Raw genomic sequence first — 22,708 nt, 5'->3', positions numbered from 1 at the left:
GTCTTTTTGGGGGCAGTAAAGCTCCTGGTCTGGTAGGAGAGCCCTGACATAGTCTGGAAAATTTTGAAACAGTCTAAGAGTTTGTGGTGAAGACAAGATCAGGTGTCCTCGACTTAGCTGGGCAGGACTATGGGAAGGAGGAAGCTTGGGCCTGGCCCATGGGGATAAGAAGGTTGGGTTGACTGTTGATGGTGATTAAGAACGACCCAGGGTCAGGATTTTTTGAACAACCCATGGAAGGTGACAGGGATGTTGATTTCTACTTCAGCCCGGGCCACTTCAGTCATGTCCTTGGCATTGAGGACCAGGAGGTAAGCAGGCTTCTGTCCCATCCCAGGGCTCACCACAATGCTTAGAACCACTCCTGGAAATCAAAGGCAAACAGCAGGAACACTGAGTTAGGGTCAAGGTTAAAGATCATGATCACTCTTTGCTTACATTGAGGGGAGCTGCAGAAACAGGAACAACCCAGATTAGTCCTGTCTCTGACATCTAATGACCATATGACCCTGGGCAGGCACTTCCATAGGGCAGGGAACTCTCAGGTCAACCCTAATTACCTGTCAAGGGCAATAGTCTGAGTTCAAATCCAGCCCAGATACTATTTGTGTCACCCTGGGCAAATCACTTTGCCTCTGCCTCAATTTCCTCAACTGTAAAATGGAGATTATAGTCCTTATCTCACAAGATTGCTGTACAGTTCCAATGAGGTACTATTTGGAAAGCACTTTGAGAATCTCGGGCATTAGCCATTGTTATTCCTTACCTACATGAACCTATCTGATCCTCACAATTTGCTGGTGAAATGTGTGTGTTTTTTTTTTTGCAAGGCAGTGGGGTTAAGTGGCTTGCCCAAGGCCACACAGATAGGGAACTATTAGGTGTCTGAGGCCGGATTTGAACTCAGGTACTCCTGACTCCAGGGCCGGTGCTCTATCCACTATGCCACCTAGCTGCCCTGAAATGTGTTTTTAATTAACATTTTAAAGATGGGGGAATTCAGGTTCAACTAGTTAAAATGACTTGCCCATGCTCAGATAGCCAGTGAGTAACTATGCTAAGGCTTGACTAGTACTAAACATTTATAAAGTTTTACTATAATGTTAGACTAAGCTTTTTACAATTCTCTCCTTTGATCCTAGAAACTGGAGACTAGGATAATGTTTGTTTTACAAGTGAGGAAATTGAGGCAGACAAGTGAATACAGCTGGATTTGAACTCATGTTTTCCTGATTTCAGGTCCAATGCTCTGTGATACTCCTAGGAAAGCCCATGACTACTTCTATGGAGTCTAGCTGCTAAGGTTGATGAGTCTGGGTAGCAAAGGATTCTGTGTCCTTCCACATTGGTAGAAATGGGAGTGGCTGGAGGCCCTGGGTCTTTTTGGTTCAGCTCCTTCCCCTGCTATGAAGCATTCCCCCTAAATCTCTTCTCTAGGAAAACGGTAACAAGTTTCAGGTCCAGGTTTTGAACCTAGTCCTCTGACTCCAGTCTGGGCTCCTTCCATAAGACCACGTGTAGATTTTGCCTTTACTTCTACAAACAGCATTTTAGATTTACAATCAGATGACTTGAGTTTAGATCTCAGCTCTGCCACTGACTGTCTGAGTAACCCTGGACAAGTCATTTCCACTTCTATGGGCTTCATTTCCCCATCTTCAAAGTGAAGAGGTTGAAATCTACAGCTACTTTGAGCACTGGGGTTTCCAGGTCCTCAATGCCCTCCTCTGGATGCTTGCCCACTCTTCAATGTTCTTCATACAATGGACCCTTCTCCCAACTGGAAACCCAACCTTGTGTCTATATTCTGACCACAAAGGGTTGTGTGACCAGTTCCCTTAGTTGTTGACCTGAAAATGAGAACACAGGCAAGGACCACTAGCTGGAGATATTTCTTGTCTCCATTACCATCATCTTCTTCCTGGGCATCTGGGTGGGCCACGAAGATAGGCTCTGATGGGTAGGAGTCTGGCTCTTGCCATAGCCAAGTTTCTTTAGTTTTGACATTCAGTTTACAGAGCTGCACAATCAGAGAAGACAAGAAACACATGATGAAAAGGTTTTGTTTTTCTTGAATAAAAGAGCTGTCCAGTGACTTCCCCAATATAAGCACCACAGTTTACCCGGTCGGGAACAAAATGGTTCAAGCCAAGTCCATAGGCATACATGTAGGGTTTCCCACCATACTTCTGGTAATTGATTTGGGGAAACTCAAAAGCTGCAAAAGAAGGCACAAGAAAGAATGAAAATAATGAAAAGGAATTCCTTAATCACTTACTATCCAGGCATTGTGCTAGATAGTGGGGATACAAAGAGATGAAGGTCAACCTGCCTCTGCCCTCAAGGAGATGCTGTTCCAACGGGATCTTGCTAGAAAGTGAAAGGGAGGGGTACTTGGAAGGCAACTGGATTTGAAAGTGGCTTCAGTTGTGCCTGTAAAGTTGAATTCTGTGTAGAAATTGGGCTTCATAATAAAAGGGTAAGCCAAATGAGAATTCTCAACTAAATTTAGAATTGTAATCAGCTCATCTTTTCCCAGGAGGGTCCTATTTACTTGTTTCATCCAGTAAATATAGTAACCATTTATATAGAGAGCACTGAGAAAATTCCAATTACTTAGACTTTGGAAAGAGGAGAACAAATCCAAGAGAGTGCCGCATATTATAAAATGATTCCCCTACATCAATAATGACAAGCATGATTTCAACCTCTTTATTTTGCAGTTGGGGAAATGAAGCTCATAAAAGTGGAAATAACTTGTCCAGGGTCACTCAGTGGCAGAGCTGAGATCTAAACTCAGGTCATCTGATTGTAAATCTAAAATGCTGCTTGTAGAAGTAAAAGCAAAATCTACATGTGGTCTTATAGAAGGAGCTGTGATTGGGGTCAGAAGACTAGGTTCAAAACTTGAACCTGAAACTTGTTACCTGACAGAATGTTTCCAATTGTAAAATGAGGGGTTTGGACCCAATGGCTTCAAGCCTGATCTCTCTAAGACTGTCTAGCCATGATGCATATTAATAAGGCACCATCTTTCCAAGGGAGGTTAAATATTATGTTAATTTTGCAGATGAAACTGAGAGATGACAAGGCTTAATCAAAGTCCAAGAGTTAGCAAATGACCAAGACTTGACTTCAATGAGATGCAAACCAGTTGCACACATCAGGGGATGTGACCGGCAGACTGAAAGTCATCTAAGGGAAAGAGATTTCCTTTTCGTCTTTGCATTCCCAGATCTGGCTTATAGAATTAAATGTTGGTTGAGATGGATTGCCTGGGTATGTCCTGTATGATTGATCTTACCTTGGCGGGGTCCAGAGAAGAGGACTTCTGGCTCCAGCCAGATGGTCTCATCACTACAGAGAATGGCGGCAGCTGTGGTGTTGGGCAGACTGACCAAATTCTTACCTGTGTCGGCCTAGGAGAGAGAGACAACAAAAGTCACTGAGAGAGAAAAAGCAAAATGGTGGGGTGTGTTTGGGTTGACTCCTTTGCCTCCTTATGCCATTGTTACCTTTTACTGATATGCTCAAGTTTTGATAATATTCACTCCTAAGGTTTGCTAAATGTTGTCCTCATCACAGCTTTGGGAGGCCGAATGGAGTGTATATGTTATATTTATCCCTCTTCTACTAGTGAGGAAGTCAAGGCTCTGAGATATTATGTGACCTGTTCATGATCACAGTTTTGTGATGTGTCCAAAGCATGACTGGAACCAGGGATGCTGACTCTCAAGTATAGTGATCCAGATTGGGGGCTACGTAAGGCATGGGGTGGGAGGCATGGGAAGGGAAGGTGGTGAGGTTAGATTAAATGACCTCAGAATAAGAGCCAGCATTTATCTAGGTACTTCAGAGCATCTTACAAATATTAACCCATTTGATCTCACAACAATCCTCTGAGGAAGATGTGGTTATTATTCCTATTTTGCACATGAGGAAACTGAGGGGCACAGAGGCAAAGTGACTTGCCCAAAGTTACATAGTCACCAAGTGTCTGAGGCAGGTTTCAAACTCAGGTCTTCCTGATTCCAGGATTGACATTAAATTTTTGTCACTTTGCTGCCTCAAAAGTTCTCTAAGCCCCCAAGGTCTTGGATTCTAGAGAAATGTGTTTTATAAAAGTAGTTTCCATGAGAATTTTCTTGGGGACTGGATCCAGAATCTATTTGAGAGAACCCTAATTATACATATATATTTGTACTGTATTGTCCATATATAAGTATCGTATCTCTACTCTGCCATGTGTGTGGAGAGAGAGCCAGAAAGAGACTGAGAGGGTAAGGTGCTGGATTTGGAAATAAGAAAATCTTGTTTTTATCTTATCTCTGACATTTCTTAACTATGTGACCAAGGGCATGCCATATGATCATAGAAGAAAACAGGATAGAAGGGCCTTAGAGACCAAGTCCAATCCCCTCATTTTACAGATGAAGAAACTGAGTCTCAGAGAATTAAATGACTTGCCCAGGGACACAGGCAGAATCTAAACACTTCTCACTGACTCCAGGTTTAATACTCAACTCACTGTGCTACCAGCTGTCAGTCTACTTTCTTGGACCTTGGTTTGTTTATGAGAAAAATGGGCAAGGAGAAGTTGTGATGTTCCTGCCTCAGAGGGTTATTTTTGAAGCTCAAATGAGATTACATATGTAGAGTATTTTGTAATCTATTAAATGCCTAATAAACATACTGTTATAGGGGTAGATAGGTGGCACAATGGACAGAGGACCAGCCCTGGAGTCAGGGGGACTTGAAATCAGACACTTAATACTTAGTTGTGTGATCTTGGTCAAGTCGCTTAACCCCATTGTCTTGCAAAAACAAAATTCACCAACATAAATGTACTGGATATAAGACCTGTCTACACAGTAACTTAGAGATATGTTTCTAAATCCTAGAATTCATTTGAGAGAAATTTTACAATCTGATTTGAAAGCAGATTTGGAAGACTGTCTTTGATCCATATGACTTCGCAGTCAATGGTTCCTTTTCGTAGTTTGATTTTCCCAGAGTGGCTAATCATAGGCCTACCTCCAGACTGTTAGGAAGGGCCACTGGAAACTTTGGACAATCACCCTCCATCCCACAATTGGAATTATGTTGCATTAGAGCCAAGGGAGCTGAGGAAATTCAGTTTCAAGTTCATTCTAAAAGTCTATTTTTATTTTCTCTGGGTTCAAGGAGAGAAGACACTGAGAAAATTGAACTTAAAAAGAAATGTAATTTTAACACCCTTTCCCTCATTCCCAATTAAATGTAGCTTCCTGGTTTTGTGATTTCACAGGTGTGTGATTTCCAAATTAATTCTAAATATACTTTAATGCTTGGTGACTACAAGGGAATGGGTGGTGGAGACAACCTACTCCAATATGCTGGAAAATAGGCAATAGAAGAAAGGACAGAGAGAGATGGTTCACCTCTAGACCTCATGGATGCTTTCTCCACCAGTGGAATAGGAAGGAACTGGGCTTGGCTAGCACCAGACAAGCATCAGGAAAAAAATGAAAAGAGTTGTGTGTGAATAGACAGGAGGCCATTCCCAAATGGGACAAAGAACAAAGAAAAGCAAATCTGGCCCTCCCCCAAGACAGAGGACTTTGTAGGTAAGTACTAAGTCCAGTGACTTTCCCAGGGTCATGAGTGTCTGAGATAGCATTGGATTCCTAGGCCCTGGGACTTCTTCTACTGTGACCTTGCCTGGAACCTTGATGGTCAGAAACATCAAGGGGGTGGGTTTGGACCTACTCTGGGGAAGGGAAGGTCACCAACCAGTTTTCAAACCTCTTTGGTGAAATTACCTTGTTAATAGTCAAGGGAAGCACATATCTCCGAACTTCAGGTTGGGGAGCCTTGGTGGCATTTCTTTTGACCTCCTCCCAGTTCTCCCGCAAATTGGCTAGATACAAGTAATTATAAACGAATTCAAATCTGTCAAGGAAAAAAATTCCACCATGAGCAGTATAACAGTAAGTTCAAATCTTGTCCAACCTCCCAATAGCTCTGGGAAGTAGGTGCTGCTCTTTTACAGAAGCAAAACTAAGGCAGAGGCCAAAGGGGAGCTCAAGTCTTCTTAGCCACAAATCCAACCTTTTAATCATTGATCACCTGATTGTCTTGGAAGAAATGATAGGCTGTGTTTGAGGTGGTCCCTGACTTTTAGATGCAGAGTGAGATTTATATTCTACAACATGGATCTGATTGAGGACATAAGAAGGATGCCCCCTTGAAGAGCCCACTTCTCATTTCCTCCAAGATCTAATGCCAAGTCATCCTTCATGAGCTGCTGTGGTCAAAGCAATTTTTTGTGACCAGCCTCCTGCCAGCTAATGGCTCCAAATTTATCCAGGTTTCTTTTTTGGATAAAAGGTATGCAACCCCCTGCCAGGTCTGAACTAGGCCTGTTATGGCCCTTTTCCCTTCCCCCCTTACCTCCATGCTCTAAAATGAGCTGACTGGGAAAAAACCAGAGAGAAAACCATTCTAAGAATTATAACAGCTTAAGATTCCCTAGCATTTGAAGGTTTGAAAGTTCTTTACATAGGATATCTCATTTGATCCTCACACCAACCCTATAAAGTATGTACAATTATTATTATTTTCATCTAATAGAAGAGGAAACTGAGGCTGAGAGCAACTAAGGAACTTGCCAGGTTTCACGTAGCACATCAGTCTCTGAGGTAGTACTTGAAATTAGGGGCTCAGTCCTCTACTCAGTATCCACCTAGCTAATTCAGATTCTTACTGAACAAGCCACACATATCATTTCTTTGGGGGATGTCTCTAGGAAAACAGTTCTATCTACTTGAACATATGATTTAACCTTCACTTTGAGTTACTGGAAGGTGAATTGTGGTTCCTAGAATTCAGTTCCCTTATTTGTAAAATGAAACTGTTGGACAAGATGGCTCCTCAGACTTTGTCCAGTTTGGTGACCCTATGGAATTCCTAAAACACTTAACCTCCTTGAGCCTCAGTTTCCTCATCTGTCAAATGAGGGGGCTGAAGAAGATCAAGTGTGTCTTACACTTCTTGGGTAAAAGTCTGGGGAAGTCCATAGAGCCTTCCTCAGATTGTGTTTGCAAATGTATAAAATAAAGTATATAGGATAATAAAAGGAACCAACTGTATTAAAATATGATTATCCAAATCAAGTTTAAAATAAATTCGGGGGCTTCAGGAGAGAGTGCCTGTGGCCATTGAGTAGATTTCAACTCTAGAGAGAGAAAATCCCACGTTTTGGTGAAACGGATGCCCACAAGGGGTACCCTGGGACTGACATGGGACCAAAGCATGGGGATAATGCCCCTGATGTTTTTCTATCCATACCCTTTCCAGCAGCAGAGGTCCACGATCAGGAAGTTGCCCTCTTCATATGTGTTAATGTGATGGAAGAGGTTAAAAGAGGATGTTCTGTATTTGATGTTGAGATACTTGCCTTGTTTTTTATCAGCTACATGAAGCCACACCTTGGAAAGTGGGAAGAGAGTTAGAAGGTGCCTCTGCAACAACCCCCAAGTCCTCAGCTTAGTGAGGTTGCTGCTTACCCCCATGGTTTCGTTGGACTCAAAGCAGTCCATGTAGTTGGCTCCCCAAAGGGTCCAGGAGGAAAGAAATTTGAGCAGATTAATTTTGACAGGAGTTTCCACGAAAACGATGTAATTTGGAGTCAGCCCAAAACTGTGGAAAATTACAGTGGGATGTATGAGGCAGGAGGGCAGCCGCTCATGGGCAGATACAGACATAGGGTTGACTTGTAGACCAAGAGCCTAGCCAGGACACAGCCATTTAAATGTGATTGACTGCAGGGAAATACTACATTTGGATTTGATCAAAGATGGGTGAGACAATAAGACTATTTCCTTTTTGTCTCTTGGATACTGAAGAGGACCTTTGAGTTTACCTGTGGACATAAGACGGCTTTAATCGATCACTGCAAGGAAACTGAACGACCACCTCAGTCTTGTTTATTGGGTCTTCTTTGTCTAAAATAAAGTCAATTTGCATAGGGCTATTGCAGAAGCTCATGTGAAAGACACAATCTTGTGTGCAAGAAAAGTATATTGTGTTTTGCAGAGCTCATTCTGGGTCAACAAACTGGTTGTTTATTAGGAAATTTAATCTTAGCCTTCCTCACATCTGTTTTCCTCTCTCTCCTCAGACCATCTTAAAGCCTGACTCATCTCCATTGGAACTATAATAACCATCCTCTTGTTGGTTTCCCTGTCTTCAGTCTCTTCCTTTTCCAGCACATTTTTCACATAACTGGAAAGCTGACATCCCTAAAATAGAGATCTGACATGATTTCCTCCCTTCCCTCTACTCCACTCAAAAGTCTTCAATGGCTCCCTAGTAAGTGTAGCATCAAATCCCTCCCTCCCAAAGGTTGACTTTCCCTGATTTTTCCAGCCTTATTCACATGACTTTTCTCTATTCATTCTCCAGTCCAGCCATATCATCCCAAAGCTGTTTCCCAGAACACTCTTCTATCTGTGCTGATGAGGCACCATGAAAAGAAGCATTCATGAGCGTCCACTCTACTGCATAGGATTCCTGCTCAGGAGCCTCCTTCTATGGGAACCTGCCCTGGATCCCACCAGCTTCTTCTCCAGAAATTACTTTGAATTACCTTGTTTTTGTCTTCAGGAATGCAGTAGAATGTAAACTCCTTAAGGGGAGGAGCTTTTTTCTTAAACAGTCTCAGCGCTTAGTTAAGCCTTAATAAACCATGATTAAATTGAATTGGGCAGTTCACAAATTTCCAGTGAAATTATTGAATCTACAGGGAATCAAAGGGGCCTTGAGATTCCAAAAAGTGCCCAGCTCCAACCTCAAGACAGACCCAAAGAGGTCCATCCTGCCATGGTCCTTTCCTCACACCTGGGGAAGTTTGCTTAAGAAAAGGTCCAGCTGGTGGGTATACCTGCTTGGAGGGGAGGGATCCTGACAATATTATAAGCAATAGAAAAGTTTTTTCCAAAGCAGTTGCCAATGTTATAAACAGTTCCATCATTTTCAATGTGGGGGTGAGCTGAGGCACCATTGACTGAGACGTAGTTGCAAAGGTCAACCTACAAGAGAGGAAATGCTATAGGTTACTATGCCAACGCCAATCAAGCCCTGCATTGCAGAGCTTGACAAGATAATAACAGAATTAATTTAGAGGAATAGCAGGTGTAGAACCTCCAGGGGAATAATTAAAAGAGAAAAGTTTAATGAAAGGGAAGGAATTCATTTCATATTATGTTATAAAGAAGCAATTGTCAACACAAAAATCAACCCACGTTATGGGACAGAATCTTATATTTAGAGGTGGGGGAATCTAATATCAAATTCTTCCTCTGATATATTTTATCCAAGAAGTGTTGGGAAAATCATTGGATTTCTCTTAGCTTCAGTTTCCTTATCTGCAAAATGGGTAGATTGTCCATGAGCTCTCTGTGCCCCCTGTTGTCTAAATTTGTGATCCTATTTTCTTTTGCTCCTAGATAAGCAAGAACCAGAACTACAATAACAGAGATTTAAGAGAAGTCTTAGAAGACAAAGTACTTAGGAAAGAATTTGCTGACTCACAAAAGTTTTTTGGAAAACTGGAAGAGAGTTTGGCGGAAATTAGGCTTAGACTGACACATTACACCACACACACCAGCGAAGAATTGGAAGCAGACTAGTTGTCCATTGATGATAACATGGGGTTTTGTGAGGATCATGTGTAACTATTAGCTATTATGACCCTTCAGCATGTAATTCTGTATTATTGATGGAATCCTTCTAAGACTGTTTTCCTGACATAGTACAATGGTCAAAATGGGTGTGACCTGAATATAAAGTTGTACCATGAAAAAATGAGAAGAGATTAAAATCAGATTTCTTTCCTAACTTTGACTAGGGGGAGAAGGCATAAAAGATGCACTCCTCTCCCCAAATAGGTCCTTTTTGTTTACATGAAATTGAAATTCTTGTGTGAAGAATATCACTATTGCTCAGATAAAAGGAGCAGGTACTTCTGATTAGTGTCTGATATTCAAGATATACAAGGAACAAAAGCAATTATATAAGATAGGAGTTCTACTCCAGTAAGGAACTAGTCAAAAAATGTGAAAAACTAGTTCCCAAATATATAAAGTGTCAGTGTTGGAGGGACTGTGGAAAAGCAGAAATGTTAAAACTAAGTTGATGGAGGTATGGATTGACCCAAACATTTTTTTTTAGGTTTTTGCAAGGCAATGGGGTTGAGTGGCTTGCCCAAGGCCACACAGCTAGGTAATTGTTAAGTGTCTGAGGCCAGATTTGAACTCAGGTACTCCTGACTCCAAGGCTGGTGCTCTATCCACTGTGCCACCTAGCTGCCCTCAAACATTTTTTAAAAGTAGTTTGGAATTATAGTAAAAATAGTGACAAAATGACCATACCCTTTGATCCAGAGATCCTTTGACCAAAGAAATCAAAGATAGAAGGATCTCATTTATATCAAAGCAGTCACAGCTGCATGAAAGTATGAAAGCAAAGAATTGGAAGCAGAATAGTTGTCCATTGATGAAACCATGGGGTATTTGTGAAGGATCACATGTAGCTATCAGCTATTATTATCATTTTCCATGTAATTCTGCCTTATTGATTTAATCCTCCTAAAACGTTTTTTCTGGCACAGTACAGTAGCTGGACCCACTTCACAAATGAGTTGTTAAGTCTTTCAGATCTGCCCAATTCATTCTGAATCCTAAATTGTAATTTTTATGATGAAATGTGAACCTTGAATTCAAATCTAATCTCTGATACTTAGTACTTGTGTGACCTCACACATATCACTTACAATTTTCCCTGTCAAGTTTTTTCATTTCCAAAATGAGGGTCTTGAACTAGATGGTCTCTGAGGGTATTTCCATTTTTAAGTCAGTAATTAGATCCTATGTGATTCTGTTGGTTTAGAACTGGAACACTGCCTGGCCTGATTTCAATGAATTCAGCCTCGTCTGAGTCTAGGAGAGATTCCCTAATTTCATCCTATTTACAAGGAAGAGTATATAAAGAGTTTGTGTTTTTTAGGATTTTGTGAAGAATAAAATCTTTCCTTTTTTTGTAGAACTTAAATCTTTGTTATTGAACTAACAATTTTCCCCAAGCATTAAGACATGAATTCAAATCCTACCTCTGAACCCTACTTGATGAGGTACCTTGGACAGCTCTTTAAATCTCTCTACAACTGAAAGCTCCTTAAGAACTGCCAATCTGCATGAGTAGAGGGAATTTTCCCATTGAGAGTTGTCCATGCAGATGATATCACAGTCTAGAAACAAATAAATGAATTTAACAGAAAGCACAACTTTTTACCTGCTTAATTGTCTCCAGAGTCTCGGGGTTGATCTTGGTTATGAAGTTTGTCTCTGTGCAGGCATAGTAATCTTCTCCCACAGGATAGATGTTAACAAGGGCATTATCAGTGACCTCCACACCTCGAAAGTAAGAAAAAAACCTGCAGGAGCAAGTGAAGGCTGAGACTTGAAACTCTCTCATAAACAAGACCAGCCAAGCTAAGCCAGAACAGAAGAAGAGAAGGCTCTGCCTCAGTCACCTGGAGAAGATGTTTTTGCAGGGATCAGGGAAGGCACAGGTGCCAAATTCTGTCAGGACAATCCTTTTCTCTGTCATGGCTCTTACATAGGCATCCGTGCGGATGAACCTAAAGAAGAGCAAGAAACACATCACCTGATATGCAGGGACAGTAATGAGGGGGCCCTGCATGACCCTGAGACGCCTCATTTGTGATCTCCTATGAGCTGGAAAGAGAAGGATGAATGAGGCCCAGCAGTTGGAATTAGATCCAACAGATAGATATGGGTCCAAGAGTTTCATGTAGAATGATAACTACCTCCTCCTACGGTCACTGAGTCAAAATGGAAGGGGCTGTTTTTCAAGGGAGTGAACCCCTTGTTAGCAGAGGCCAGAGGATCAAAGATTTAGAGCTGAACAGGACTTGGAAGGTCAGATGAGAAACTGAGGCCCAGAGGGTTTACATCTTGTCCAAGGTCACCCAAGTAGTATTATAGAATCCTAGATTCCTAAGTGGAAAAGACTCTGAAGGTCCTCTCATCCAATCTCGTCATTTTACCAATCAGGACACTGAGGCACTCAGAATTTAAGAGACACTTGGTGGCAGGGTAATGCCCACACTGGATCAGTTTTTTTTACAGGGGATGAATTAGAGAGTTATTGAGACAGGCTAGACAGAGAACTAGACTTGGAATCAAAAAGATCTGTGTTCAAATCTTACCTTAGTCATTTATTATCTATGGGTCCTTGGGTAAATCACATTAACTTTGAAGGATAAATTAATATCCTTTTAAGGGATGATATCATGAAGGCCCATGCACCGTATGAACTGATTTGTCCTTTACATGAACCTCACCATCTGTGTTAGCTCTTGAACTCCAGGAACTAGCCATTCTTGGACCATGTTAGACTCTGAGGGACTGGCTATCTGCTCAGAGCCTATTTCAAAACAAGGATGTTTTGCTCCAGATAGTGATGTCTCATGCTAAATTCCTGAGAACACATCCTTAATAATTCATGTCAATTAATTGAACCATATCCCGGTTCCCTGGTGGAATGCCTTCTTTGTCTAAGACCCTACAAAAATCCTCAGCTAAACTCCCCTCTTGGGAATCTCACCCATGGAAAGGATGCTTTGCTTGGGGCTACTTTTCTGTTCAGGACCCAAGAGCCGACACTCGGGACTCCCCGACCACTGATTATCGAGTTGGTGCTTCCCCGAACTGGTGATGTTTTCTTTATCTTTTTTCTAGTATATGGATAGTTACATTAATCATTTTACTTATTATATTAGTATTGTTCTTCTGTTTTGGTTGTACATTTAAGAAAGCATTCCTTGTTTCTGTATTTGATTTTTTTGTTATTAAGCAGTTCTCTAAGCAAGTGTTTGGCATCTTGTTTTGTGGTAGCAAAATATTAAACTATTCTTAATCCTACACCCCTCCTAGCTTCAGTTTCCTCAACAGTAGAATGGAGATATTACATATTCACTCATAGAGTTATGTTGAAGCTTGGGATAACAAACATGAAGTACTCTGCAAACTTTTAGGAGTTATGCAAATGGGGTACTATTATTATAAATGTACAGGCAGGCTTGCCCCATAAGTCTCAAACTCAACCACTTCCAAACAAAAGCTCCCAAAGGCCCCTTTCTCTGGATAGTGTTTTCCTTTGGGATACTATAGCACCACCTTGCCTTCCCTCTGTCCCAGTGTCCATAGTCAGTCAGTCACTGAGTCTTGGTGGTTCTGCCTTTCCCAACATCTGTCCTGTCCTTTCTGCTCTTAGCTCACATCCTCCCCTTCCTGCATCTGGAGCATTGACTCAGCCTCCTATTTGGCCTCCCTTTCACTTCATCCTCCTCACAGATCTACCTAACTGCACAAACTGGAACCTAGCACATCCTGCCCACGGTCCTTCACTGTTTCTTATTCCCTCCAGGATAAAACCCTTTTGAAATTCTTGAAGAGTCTGGTTCTGGACCATTTCTAGGCTTAGTTTATATGGTGGTATGATTTGGTCAAATTCTTCTATTGGCTTTTATCTCCTCCCCTCTCACCCCCAACATCCTCACTCTTTCATCATCCAATATTCTCACAGGCAGACCCCAATGACTGGAACATACTTTCTCTTTCCCTTACCTTGTATAATCTGTGACTTCCTTCCTAACTCAGATGATGAGCCATTTCCTGTGGGAAGTCCTGTCTGATCTGGTTGGTAGTGGTCCCTCTCCTCCAATGATCGTGTCTATGCTTACCTGCTTATGGATTACCTTTTTCAATAGGAAAGGAACTGGTTCATTTTTGCCCCAGGGCAGCAGTTGTAGTGGGGACCCCCAATATCCCCCAGAACACTTGCATCACTAGAATGGAAGCTTCTTGAGGGCAGGGGTGATTTTGAACTTTGGTTAGTATCTCTAATGTTTGACACAAAGCAGGAACTTGTAAATGCTTTTGGAATATTTTATCCTGGGTCATCCTGAGGGACACTGGGAAGGAAGAGGCCACCCTGCCACCATATTCATGCTCTTCCTGCATCTCTCCTGGCCTAGCTGGACCTCTGTCCCTGCCTCCCCTCCAGGCTCTACTCCAATGTGCCAGGGACCTTCAGGCCTCTCATTCCTTCTCTTTGATCCAAGGTCTTTTGGTTTGTTCTTTTCCATCAGTGCTTCCTTAGTTTTTAACTCTCATCTCTGGAGAAAAACTATTTTTTTGGGGGGGGCTTTCCCCAGGGATATAAAAGAGCCTGTGGGTTCCTTCTTGCCTTTTGTGCTGCTCACAATCCCAGGCTCTTCATTTGTTTCCTGTACGTGTGCTTTAGTTTTGAATTATTGTGTAATCATTTTCTTTGGTGAAGAGGGTTGAAAGGGGGAGGTAGCTTAGAGAAGGTTGTTCTGGGAATTAGGAAGTCTGAGATTCTAGTCCTGTCTCTGATGAACAAGTTGAGTGACCTTGGACAAGTTTCTTAACTGCTCGAAGCTATAGATAACTGTCTGGGGTTATCACTTGCAGCTGAGATGAATTGTAGGTCCAGGTCAGAATAAATAAACAACCAACATCCCCCACACAATGCTAACATATGACTTTTTAGTAAAGGTGGCCTTTCATGAGACTGACCAGCAGAGAGACAATGACACCCTCATGTTCTACAGGTCCCAGAGACTAATGAACGCTTCCTGAATGTTCACTTTGTGACTATTAAAATTAAAATGATTTAGGTGGCTCAGTAGATAGAGCATTAGGCCTACAGTTAGAAAGATCTGAGTTCAAATCTGTCCTTAAACAGACACTAGTTGTGTGTCCCTAGGCAAGTTTCTAGACCTTTAACTGCCTCAGTATTGTGAGTATCAAATGATGCTTAATGTATCATATAAATGTTCCCTGTTCTTATAAGTAATGATATAAGTAATGGAAAAAAGAATTCAAAGGGGAAAACCAAAGCTTTGAGTTTCTGCTTTCTAGGTAGATATGTATCCTATGAAGGTCACCATTTCACCCTTAGGTGTATTCTGGTCAGGTGGATTTCCAGATTCTTGCCCAGGGCACAGTTGCCGAGAAGAGAAGCAAAATGGAATGGTGATTGCCACCCATATGTGAGAATCAATGATACAGAGTGGAGGGGTACTGGATTTGGAATGGGTTCAGATCTTATTCCAGACACTGCAGTAGCTGGGTAATCCAGGGCAAATAAGTCACTTTCTATGTGACTCAGTTTCCCTATCTGTAAAATGAGAGAATCAGGTTCTATGGTCTCTAAAGTTACTTAAAGTTCTAAATTTATGAGGGGAAAGGAAGAGAATATGCATTTATATGGCATCTATTAAGTACAAAGCCCTTACAATTTTATCTCATTTAATCCTTATTATAGTTGTAACAAGGATATCTGACTATTATCCCGAGTATTTTCATTGAGGAAACGGAGGCAGATGGAGGCAGACAGAGGCTAAATGACCTGATCAGAGTCACACAGCTACTCAATATCTGAGGCTGAATTTGAACTTGGGCCTTCCTTCCTGACTCCAGGCCCGGGTCATCCTGTATCCCTCCTCCCCAGCCCTCAATCTGTCTGTGATGCTCTGAGACTGGTGTCTCAGTCTTTCCCACTCACTCACCTTCTATGATACGTGACTTGGCCTTCCTTAAAGTCAAACTTATGGAGAAGGGCCTGACCATCAAACAGATGGTAAAACGGTTCACTTCCAACTTCAAACAGACCCGGCCCACATCGAAGGAGGCTGCCGGTGAGCCATGGCGGGATTCTGCCTATGAGGAAAGGGACAAGAACATGCTCTAGTGAGTCGCAGCTCAAGTCACTGCCAGTCTTGTCTGTCCAAGATGAGTGTGAGCTCCTTAAGGACAAAAGGGAAACAGAACAAAGAGATGGAGAAAAGGATGGAAGGGAAGGTGGAGAGGTGGCGAAAGTATAAACCAATAACCTTGTCTCTTGAGATTCAATCCCTTGGCCTGCTTTTGGGGGCACTTGGGATCTCAGGGTGAGAATTATGGGTCCTGAAAATAAGAGCTGATCGATAAGACCTGACATTTTAGTAACCTCTTGCCATAGTCTGGGCAAAGATGTGGCCCTCAGTTAGGGTATGAATCTACCCTCCAGATGAAGGACAGGGCCACAGGGACAATGTTGATGTGATATGGCCTCTGATATTTCAAAGGGGAATGTAGACCCCATCTTTGCTTTAAAGAAGAGATAGAATTGGATAGGACCTCAGAGGGCTGCCTGGTCCAAGTCTCTCATTTGATAGAAGAGGAAACTGAGGCTTTAGGAATTGTATTTGACTTGTAGCAAATGTCAAATGTGAAATTCAAACCCAGATCTTTTTTTCAATATTACAATATGTGCAAAACCCTTTATGTGCCTTGTCTTATTTCAGTCTCAAGACAACCCTATTGGGGAAGTTCTCATTCCTGAAGGGGCAGAGGGAAGTAAATAGAGTGATGGCCTAACACTCAGGCTGATCTGGATTCAGGTCTTACTGCAGTCACAAAATTTGGCTTTGCGAGCCAGCAGCTCTTGAAGGTTTTCATCTTCAGAGCAGGTGTGCTCATGGCCTATATCGGTAGCACTAATTTTCTCGTTAAAAGTTTCCTGCGGAGACACAGTACTAAGTCTGGTTGTACCACTCTTTCAGAAGGTGCTCGATTCCATTGGGCAACTGAGAAAATTGATATTCAAATGAAATGTGTTGCCAAAGCAAGTTCAAGACCTATATGAATACAACTACAAAACAATGCACACAAATAAAGTCAGATCTAAACAACTAGAAAAATATTAATTGTTCATGGATAGGCCAAGCATATGTCATATATAGAATAAAATTATGATTCCTCCTAAATTAATCTCTCATTGACCAATCAGATGACCAAAATTTATTTTATAGAATTAAAAAAAAATAACAAAATTCATCTGGAAGAATAAAAGGTCAAAGGTATGACAGGAATCAAGGGAAAAATGTGTATGAAAGTAATCTAGACAAACCAGATCTCAAACAGTTATTATAAAAAAAAATCTGGTACTGGATAAGGAAAAGAATGTGACTCAGTGGAACAGATTAGCTACAAATCACATTATAGTAACTGACCATAGTAATCTAGTTTATGATGAACTCAGATTCAGATTTTAGGGATGAAAACTCATTGTTTGACTAAAACTTCTGGGAGAAATGGAAAACAGCATAATGGAAACTAGGTTAAGAACAACATCTAATATCATATACCAAGTTAAAATCAAACTGGGTACATGATTTCCATATAAATGGTGATATCATAAGCAAATTGGAAAAGCATAGAATAGTTTACCTGTCAGATCTACGGATAAGGGAAGAATCTGAAACCAGACAAGATGAAGAGAGAATTATGAAATATAAAATAGTAATTTTGACTGTATAAAATCAAAAAAGTTTTCATACAAACGAAACCAATGCAATACAAATTAGAAGGAAAACAGAAAACTGGTGGAAAACTTGGCAACAAGAATCTTTCATGATTACTCAGATATGTAGAGAACAGAGTCAAATTTTTGAGAATACAATTCATTTTCCAATTGATAAATGGTCAAAGGATATGAACAGACAATTTTCAGATGAAGAAATCAAATCTATCTATGGTCATATAAAAACAAGCTCTAAATCACTATTGTTTAGAACAATGGAAATTAAAATTAATTTAAATTTGAAAATTAAATTCAAATTAAAGCAGCTTTGACCACCTCACACCTATCAGATTGGCAAGAAATGAGAGGGATGACTTCAGAAAAAGTTGGAAAGACTAATATGAACTGATACAAAGTGAACTGAGCAGGACCAGGAGAATGTGGTACAGAGTACAAAAATTTTCCATGATGAACTATGAATGATCTAACTATTCTTGGTGACACAGTGATTCCAAAGGACTCATGATTAAAAATATTATCTGCTTCCAGAGAAATAACAGATGGTATACTATTTTCATTTTCTTCCCTTCCTTTCCTCCTTTCCTTCCTTCCTTCCTTCCTTTCACTGAGGACAAAATCACAAGGCATTTGTTGCTTACCCAACGTTCTTTTCCAGATGAGGATGCAGAGACCCAACCAGGTTATGAGATTTGACCAAAGTCACACACAAGCCAAGATTTGAATTTAGATCCTTTGTCTAAAAATTCAACAACCTGTTTTCCAGAATGATTTGTGAAATGGGTATTTTTATCATATCTGCATATATAAATGCATAATTAAGAAAACCAGGGGTGGCTAGGTGGCGTAAGGGGCAGCTAGTGGCACAGTGGATAGAGCACTGGCCCTGGAGTCAGGAGTACCTGAGTTCAAATTTGACCTCAGACACTTAATAATTACTTAGCTGTGTGGCCTTGGGGAAGCCACTTAACCCCATTGCCTTGCAAAAAACAAACAAACAAAAAAAGAAAAACAAGTCCATGGAAGATAAAATACTGAGAACTGAGACACTAACAGAGCCAATATTCATACAGTGATTTTCTCACCAGTTCAGTGGCAAATATGCCAGATTGATCAACCTCACTTTACCCAACAGGAAACTGAGCCTGAAGACATGAGGTGATTGGTACAGGATCACTCAACTATTAAGTAGATGAGACTGGACTTCCTGAAGGCCACTGCTCTTCCCACTGCACTACATGGCCATACCTCCCACCTCCCATGGCTACACCCCCAGGGCCTACCATTTGAAATTTGACTGATGCTTGAAATTCCACTTAACATCTGGTACATACCTTCTTCAGATGGACATGGAGCTTGATGAGAATAAAAATTTGTAATTATCCAATTCACTGTCTTTGGGGATAGTTCCTTACCTCCCCTGATCTCAGTTTACTTTTTTATAAAAAAAAGATAAGTTTGTTCTGGATAACATTTAAGTTCCCTCTCAATCTTCAATCCCATGGTCCTGCCTCTAAATCTTAAGTGTTTCTCCAGAGAATCTATTAATCCAATTATGATGTCCCTTTGTGATTGCTTCAATACCAAGAGGTCTTCCTTCATTTTCTAGACTAGGGATGAGGAGTCCAGGGCAGATGCAATGAGCCCCTCCTAAAAATGTCCAGATTCCTTTATTCCTTCTTGCATGTCTTTGCATGTGGGAGACATGACAGTCAATAGGGGAAGGTAGAATTTGAGGGACCCACCTTGGACGTGAGCTGGGAGTGGTGATGACAGCTCTTCCACTGTTTCGAAAAGTTTTCTGTAGCCTCCAGCTGGGTGTTCAACTCTGAAATGGGTCAAGAGTCAGGACTATGTCAAAGTTGACTCCCAAAGAAATCCCAGAGAAAGAAGTCAGTCATGGAAAGGAGGGTTGGGGAGGCCAGGAGCCCATCCTGTGATTTTACCAAAGCTCTGTATTCAGCACCAACTCAGGTTAGGGAGCCTCCAAGGGAGGGAAGAGGATGGTCAGTATTCAGGTGAATAAGTCACTGAGCTATTAACTGCCTGGAAATATAGAGAGGCTCCTTTGGTGCCAGTGGAAAAGATCTTCAAAGTCCTTCCATATGGCCATGGCCATAATAACTCACAATTCAACTCTGGGAGTCAGTTTCCTCCTCTGTCAAATGAGGTGATTGGTCTAGATGCCCTGGAAGGACAGCCCCTTCCTGGGCCATCCCCTCCTCAAATCATGTTCTTAAATAATTAAGGGAAAATCTCTGTGTCCCTTCGAGGCTGGTGGAAAATAAAGATTTTTTTCCTTTTCTCATCCAAGCTCAAAGACCCCTCGACCCCAAATCTACCCATGTAATCCTAAGGAATTAAGGACCTCAGCTTAACAACTCTTTCTGTGGTTGGATGTCATTTACAGGAAGGCAGATTGGATTTTTGGTCAGAGGACCTAGATACAAATACATTCTCTCCCAGTTACAACTTGGATGACCTTGGGTAAATCACTTCCCTGCTCTTGGTTTCAGTTTCTCTATCTGTAAAATGGCAGGATCAGTTTAGATCAGTGATATCAGATTTAAACAGAAGCAGACACTATAGCTGCATTTTGACTTGGAAAACCATAAATTAACATTACCTATGTTGTATTTTTATAAATTTATTTTGTTACTATTTTCTAGTTACATTTAAATCTGGTTCTGCTAACTCAGGAGTATTATGGACCTGTGTACAGGCCCCAAATTTGACCCCCCCCCCCAACATTCCTATCTAGGCAACCTCTAAGGTCCTTTCCAGCTCAAGGTTGATGACATTAGGATCTGAAAGGTCAGGTGACTTGTCCCTAAGCTAGTAAAGGAACAAGTGGGTTTTGAAGTCCAGTCATTTGCCTCCAGGTTCATTGCTCTTTCCCCTATGAACTGCTCCCCTGGTCCCTGGTGTTCTCCTAGGAGCATGAATTCAGCAGGTGCAAGGATTACTTTGATACTGCCTCCTCACCTGAAAAATATGATCTCCTTTGGTCCTCACTACAACCCTGGAGAGAGATGCTATTGGAATAAGCATTATACAAGTGAGGAAACTGAGGCAGACAGAGATTAAGCAACTTGCCCAGCGTCACAAAGCTGGTAAATATCCAAGGCAAAATTTGAATTCTTGACTCTTGGTCCCACATTCTATCTGCTTTGTCATCTAGCTCTGTATATCCATGTTTATTTATATTTATACATACATATATATATATATATACACACATAGACACATATATGTGTCTATAAACATTCATTTCTATATGTATAACACTGTAGAAATATAAACATTTGTACATATTTTCATGTATATGTATGGATTCTATAAATATGTTCAGTTGTTCAGTCATTTTGCAGTCATGTTCAACTCTTGTGACCCCCTTAGGGGTATTCTTGGCAAAAATACTGATATGGTTTGTCATTCCCTTCTCCAGCTCAGTTTACAGATGAGGAAACTGAGGCAAGCATGATGAAGTGACTTACCCAGAGTCACATAGCTAGGAAGTGTCTGAGGTCAGATTTGAACTTAGAAACCTAAGTCTTTTTGATTCTAGGCCCAGCAATTTGTGTATATCTATGTATCTATATATCTATATATATATGTATATATAATGTATGTATTTCTATTTAGCTATCTGTATCATTTATTTATATAAATGTTATGTTATAATACTATATTACATAAATGTTATATTATACTAATACATTATATAAATATATTGTTATATTTATCATTTATATATATATTTCTATTTAACTATCTGCATCATTTACTTCATTGGGTTGCTTTGAAGATCAAATTAAATAACTTTCACTCTCCAGCCTTATAGAAATATTCTCTTTTATTATAAGGCTCTTTGCCCTAGAGCAGGAAGGAGCCTCAGAGCTCTGAAGCCTCAGAAGTCTGGTCAAGATCATACAGCATTCTAGGTTTGAATCCTCTGATTTTTTTCCACTGCTACTATCCTCATCTAAAATACTATCTGTATTTTAGAAGCTATAGCAGCAGCAGCAGCAGCCACAGTCAAGGTTCAATTTTGCTTTAAAATTCAGGAATTTATTTTGAGTGGAATGATCCTCTATTCCCTTGCCCTGGGCAGCCTCCTCCCTGGGCCCAGGGTACATTCCTTGACCAGTAGGGAAGGGGTTTCCTTCTCTTGTTCTTGTCCTAAGATGCACATAAACCCTTGTGCCTTCAGTACAGAATCCTGTAAAGTCTGTTCCACTTCATAGTACCGGAAAAAGACTCTCCCTGAAGACTCCTGAACAAAATACCCTGCTGCTGCCCAAATGCCAGTCCCTAGATTCCACTCCGGAGGCTAAAACAAAACCTCCTGCAGCTACTTACCGGCTAGACATGTTCTCCAGATGGGTGGATGGCACAGGGTGGCAGCAGAGGCACAGTGGAGATGCCAGGTTTCAGGCTGTGCTATTTATGTGACTGTTAAGACCTTCTGAAGAGTTAGAGCTTTTGAGAAAACCTCTCAACCAGTCATAGGAGGAGGGTGAACAGAGGCTGCATTCAACCCTCAAGTCCTTCTAATGCTCTCAAGATTTTAGATTCTGTTGTTCCCATGGGAGAGATCTTTGACTGTATTCCAGAGACCTCAATCCTTTCCAGGGAGAGGTGGGTGACAAAGAAATCAGAGGGTGGAGGTGAGGCAAGATACAGATTCACACTGAAGGAACAGTGATTTCCCCAGCACCAGTTATCACCCCCACTTCCTGGGCTCTCCTCAAGATTTGGTCAAGGAAGAGTCTCAGTTGGCATTCTTACTGCACAATAGGGCTACTGGATCCTGGATCAAGTCTGACCCTGCTCCATCTTTCTACCCAGAAGCCATCTTCACCTTTACTGACTGACAGAATCATTCAAATCTCTTTAGTTTATAGGAGAACTCTAATATTTCATTTTATACTTCAAGGCAGCCCTCATGTCCTTTCCAAGTCTTCTCTCCCTAAACATTCTGAAGGTAGAGAACATGTCACCCCAGGTTTCTCTGAAACCATCCCCTTCATCATTTCCTATAGCACGATAATATTCCATAGCAATCATATATCACAGCTTGTTCAGCTGTTCCTCGATTAATGAATATCCCATCAATTTCCAAGTCTTTGACATCCAAAAAAAAAAAAGCTGCTACACATGATTATCCAGATCCTTTTGTTTTGGTTTCCTTGGGGTCTGGACTTAGGAGTGGTATTGCTGAGCTAATGCTCGTTTTAGAGCCCTTTGTTCC

At 41.1% G+C, this 22,708-nt stretch overlaps 1 protein-coding gene across 2 annotated transcripts; it reads right to left on the bottom strand.

Annotated features, from left to right (window-relative positions):
- Window positions 1-212: 212 nt before the first annotated feature.
- On the bottom strand, window positions 213-21,827 carry RPE65 (retinoid isomerohydrolase RPE65). Of its 2 annotated transcripts, none has more exons than XM_074220305.1 (14): window positions 21,817-21,827; window positions 19,200-19,282; window positions 15,662-15,812; window positions 11,573-11,680; window positions 11,332-11,473; window positions 8,924-9,071; window positions 7,904-7,985; window positions 7,548-7,680; window positions 7,330-7,469; window positions 5,802-5,931; window positions 3,305-3,419; window positions 2,124-2,218; window positions 1,909-2,020; window positions 213-364 (listed from the first exon to the last, which is right to left on the bottom strand). In XM_074220305.1, exons 1-14 carry the CDS (start codon window positions 21,825-21,827, stop codon window positions 213-215), a joined length of 1,602 nt encoding a protein of 533 aa, XP_074076406.1. The 2 variants fall into 2 exon arrangements, with proteins under 2 accessions (XP_074076406.1, XP_074076407.1); XM_074220306.1 differs by having other exon boundaries at window positions 280-364; window positions 1,851-2,020.
- Between the last annotated feature and the right edge of the window lie 881 nt (window positions 21,828-22,708).

The sequence above is a fragment of the Macrotis lagotis genome, chromosome 2 (assembly GCF_037893015.1).
Source record: "Macrotis lagotis isolate mMagLag1 chromosome 2, bilby.v1.9.chrom.fasta, whole genome shotgun sequence".
NCBI lineage: Eukaryota > Metazoa > Chordata > Mammalia > Peramelemorphia > Peramelidae > Macrotis > Macrotis lagotis.
This window is presented reverse-complemented; position numbering and strand designations above follow the sequence as displayed.

Excerpts from the sequence above, each read along its gene's own strand:
- RPE65 (XM_074220305.1), bottom strand. Across the intron at positions 11,474-11,572 it reads TGCAAAAACATCTTCTCCAG|GTTTTTTTCTTACTTTCGAG; the intron begins GTGACTGAGGCA and ends TTGCTCCTGCAG. Across the intron at positions 3,420-5,801 it reads TTCCCTTGACTATTAACAAG|GCCGACACAGGTAAGAATTT; the intron begins GTAATTTCACCA and ends TCTCTCTCCTAG.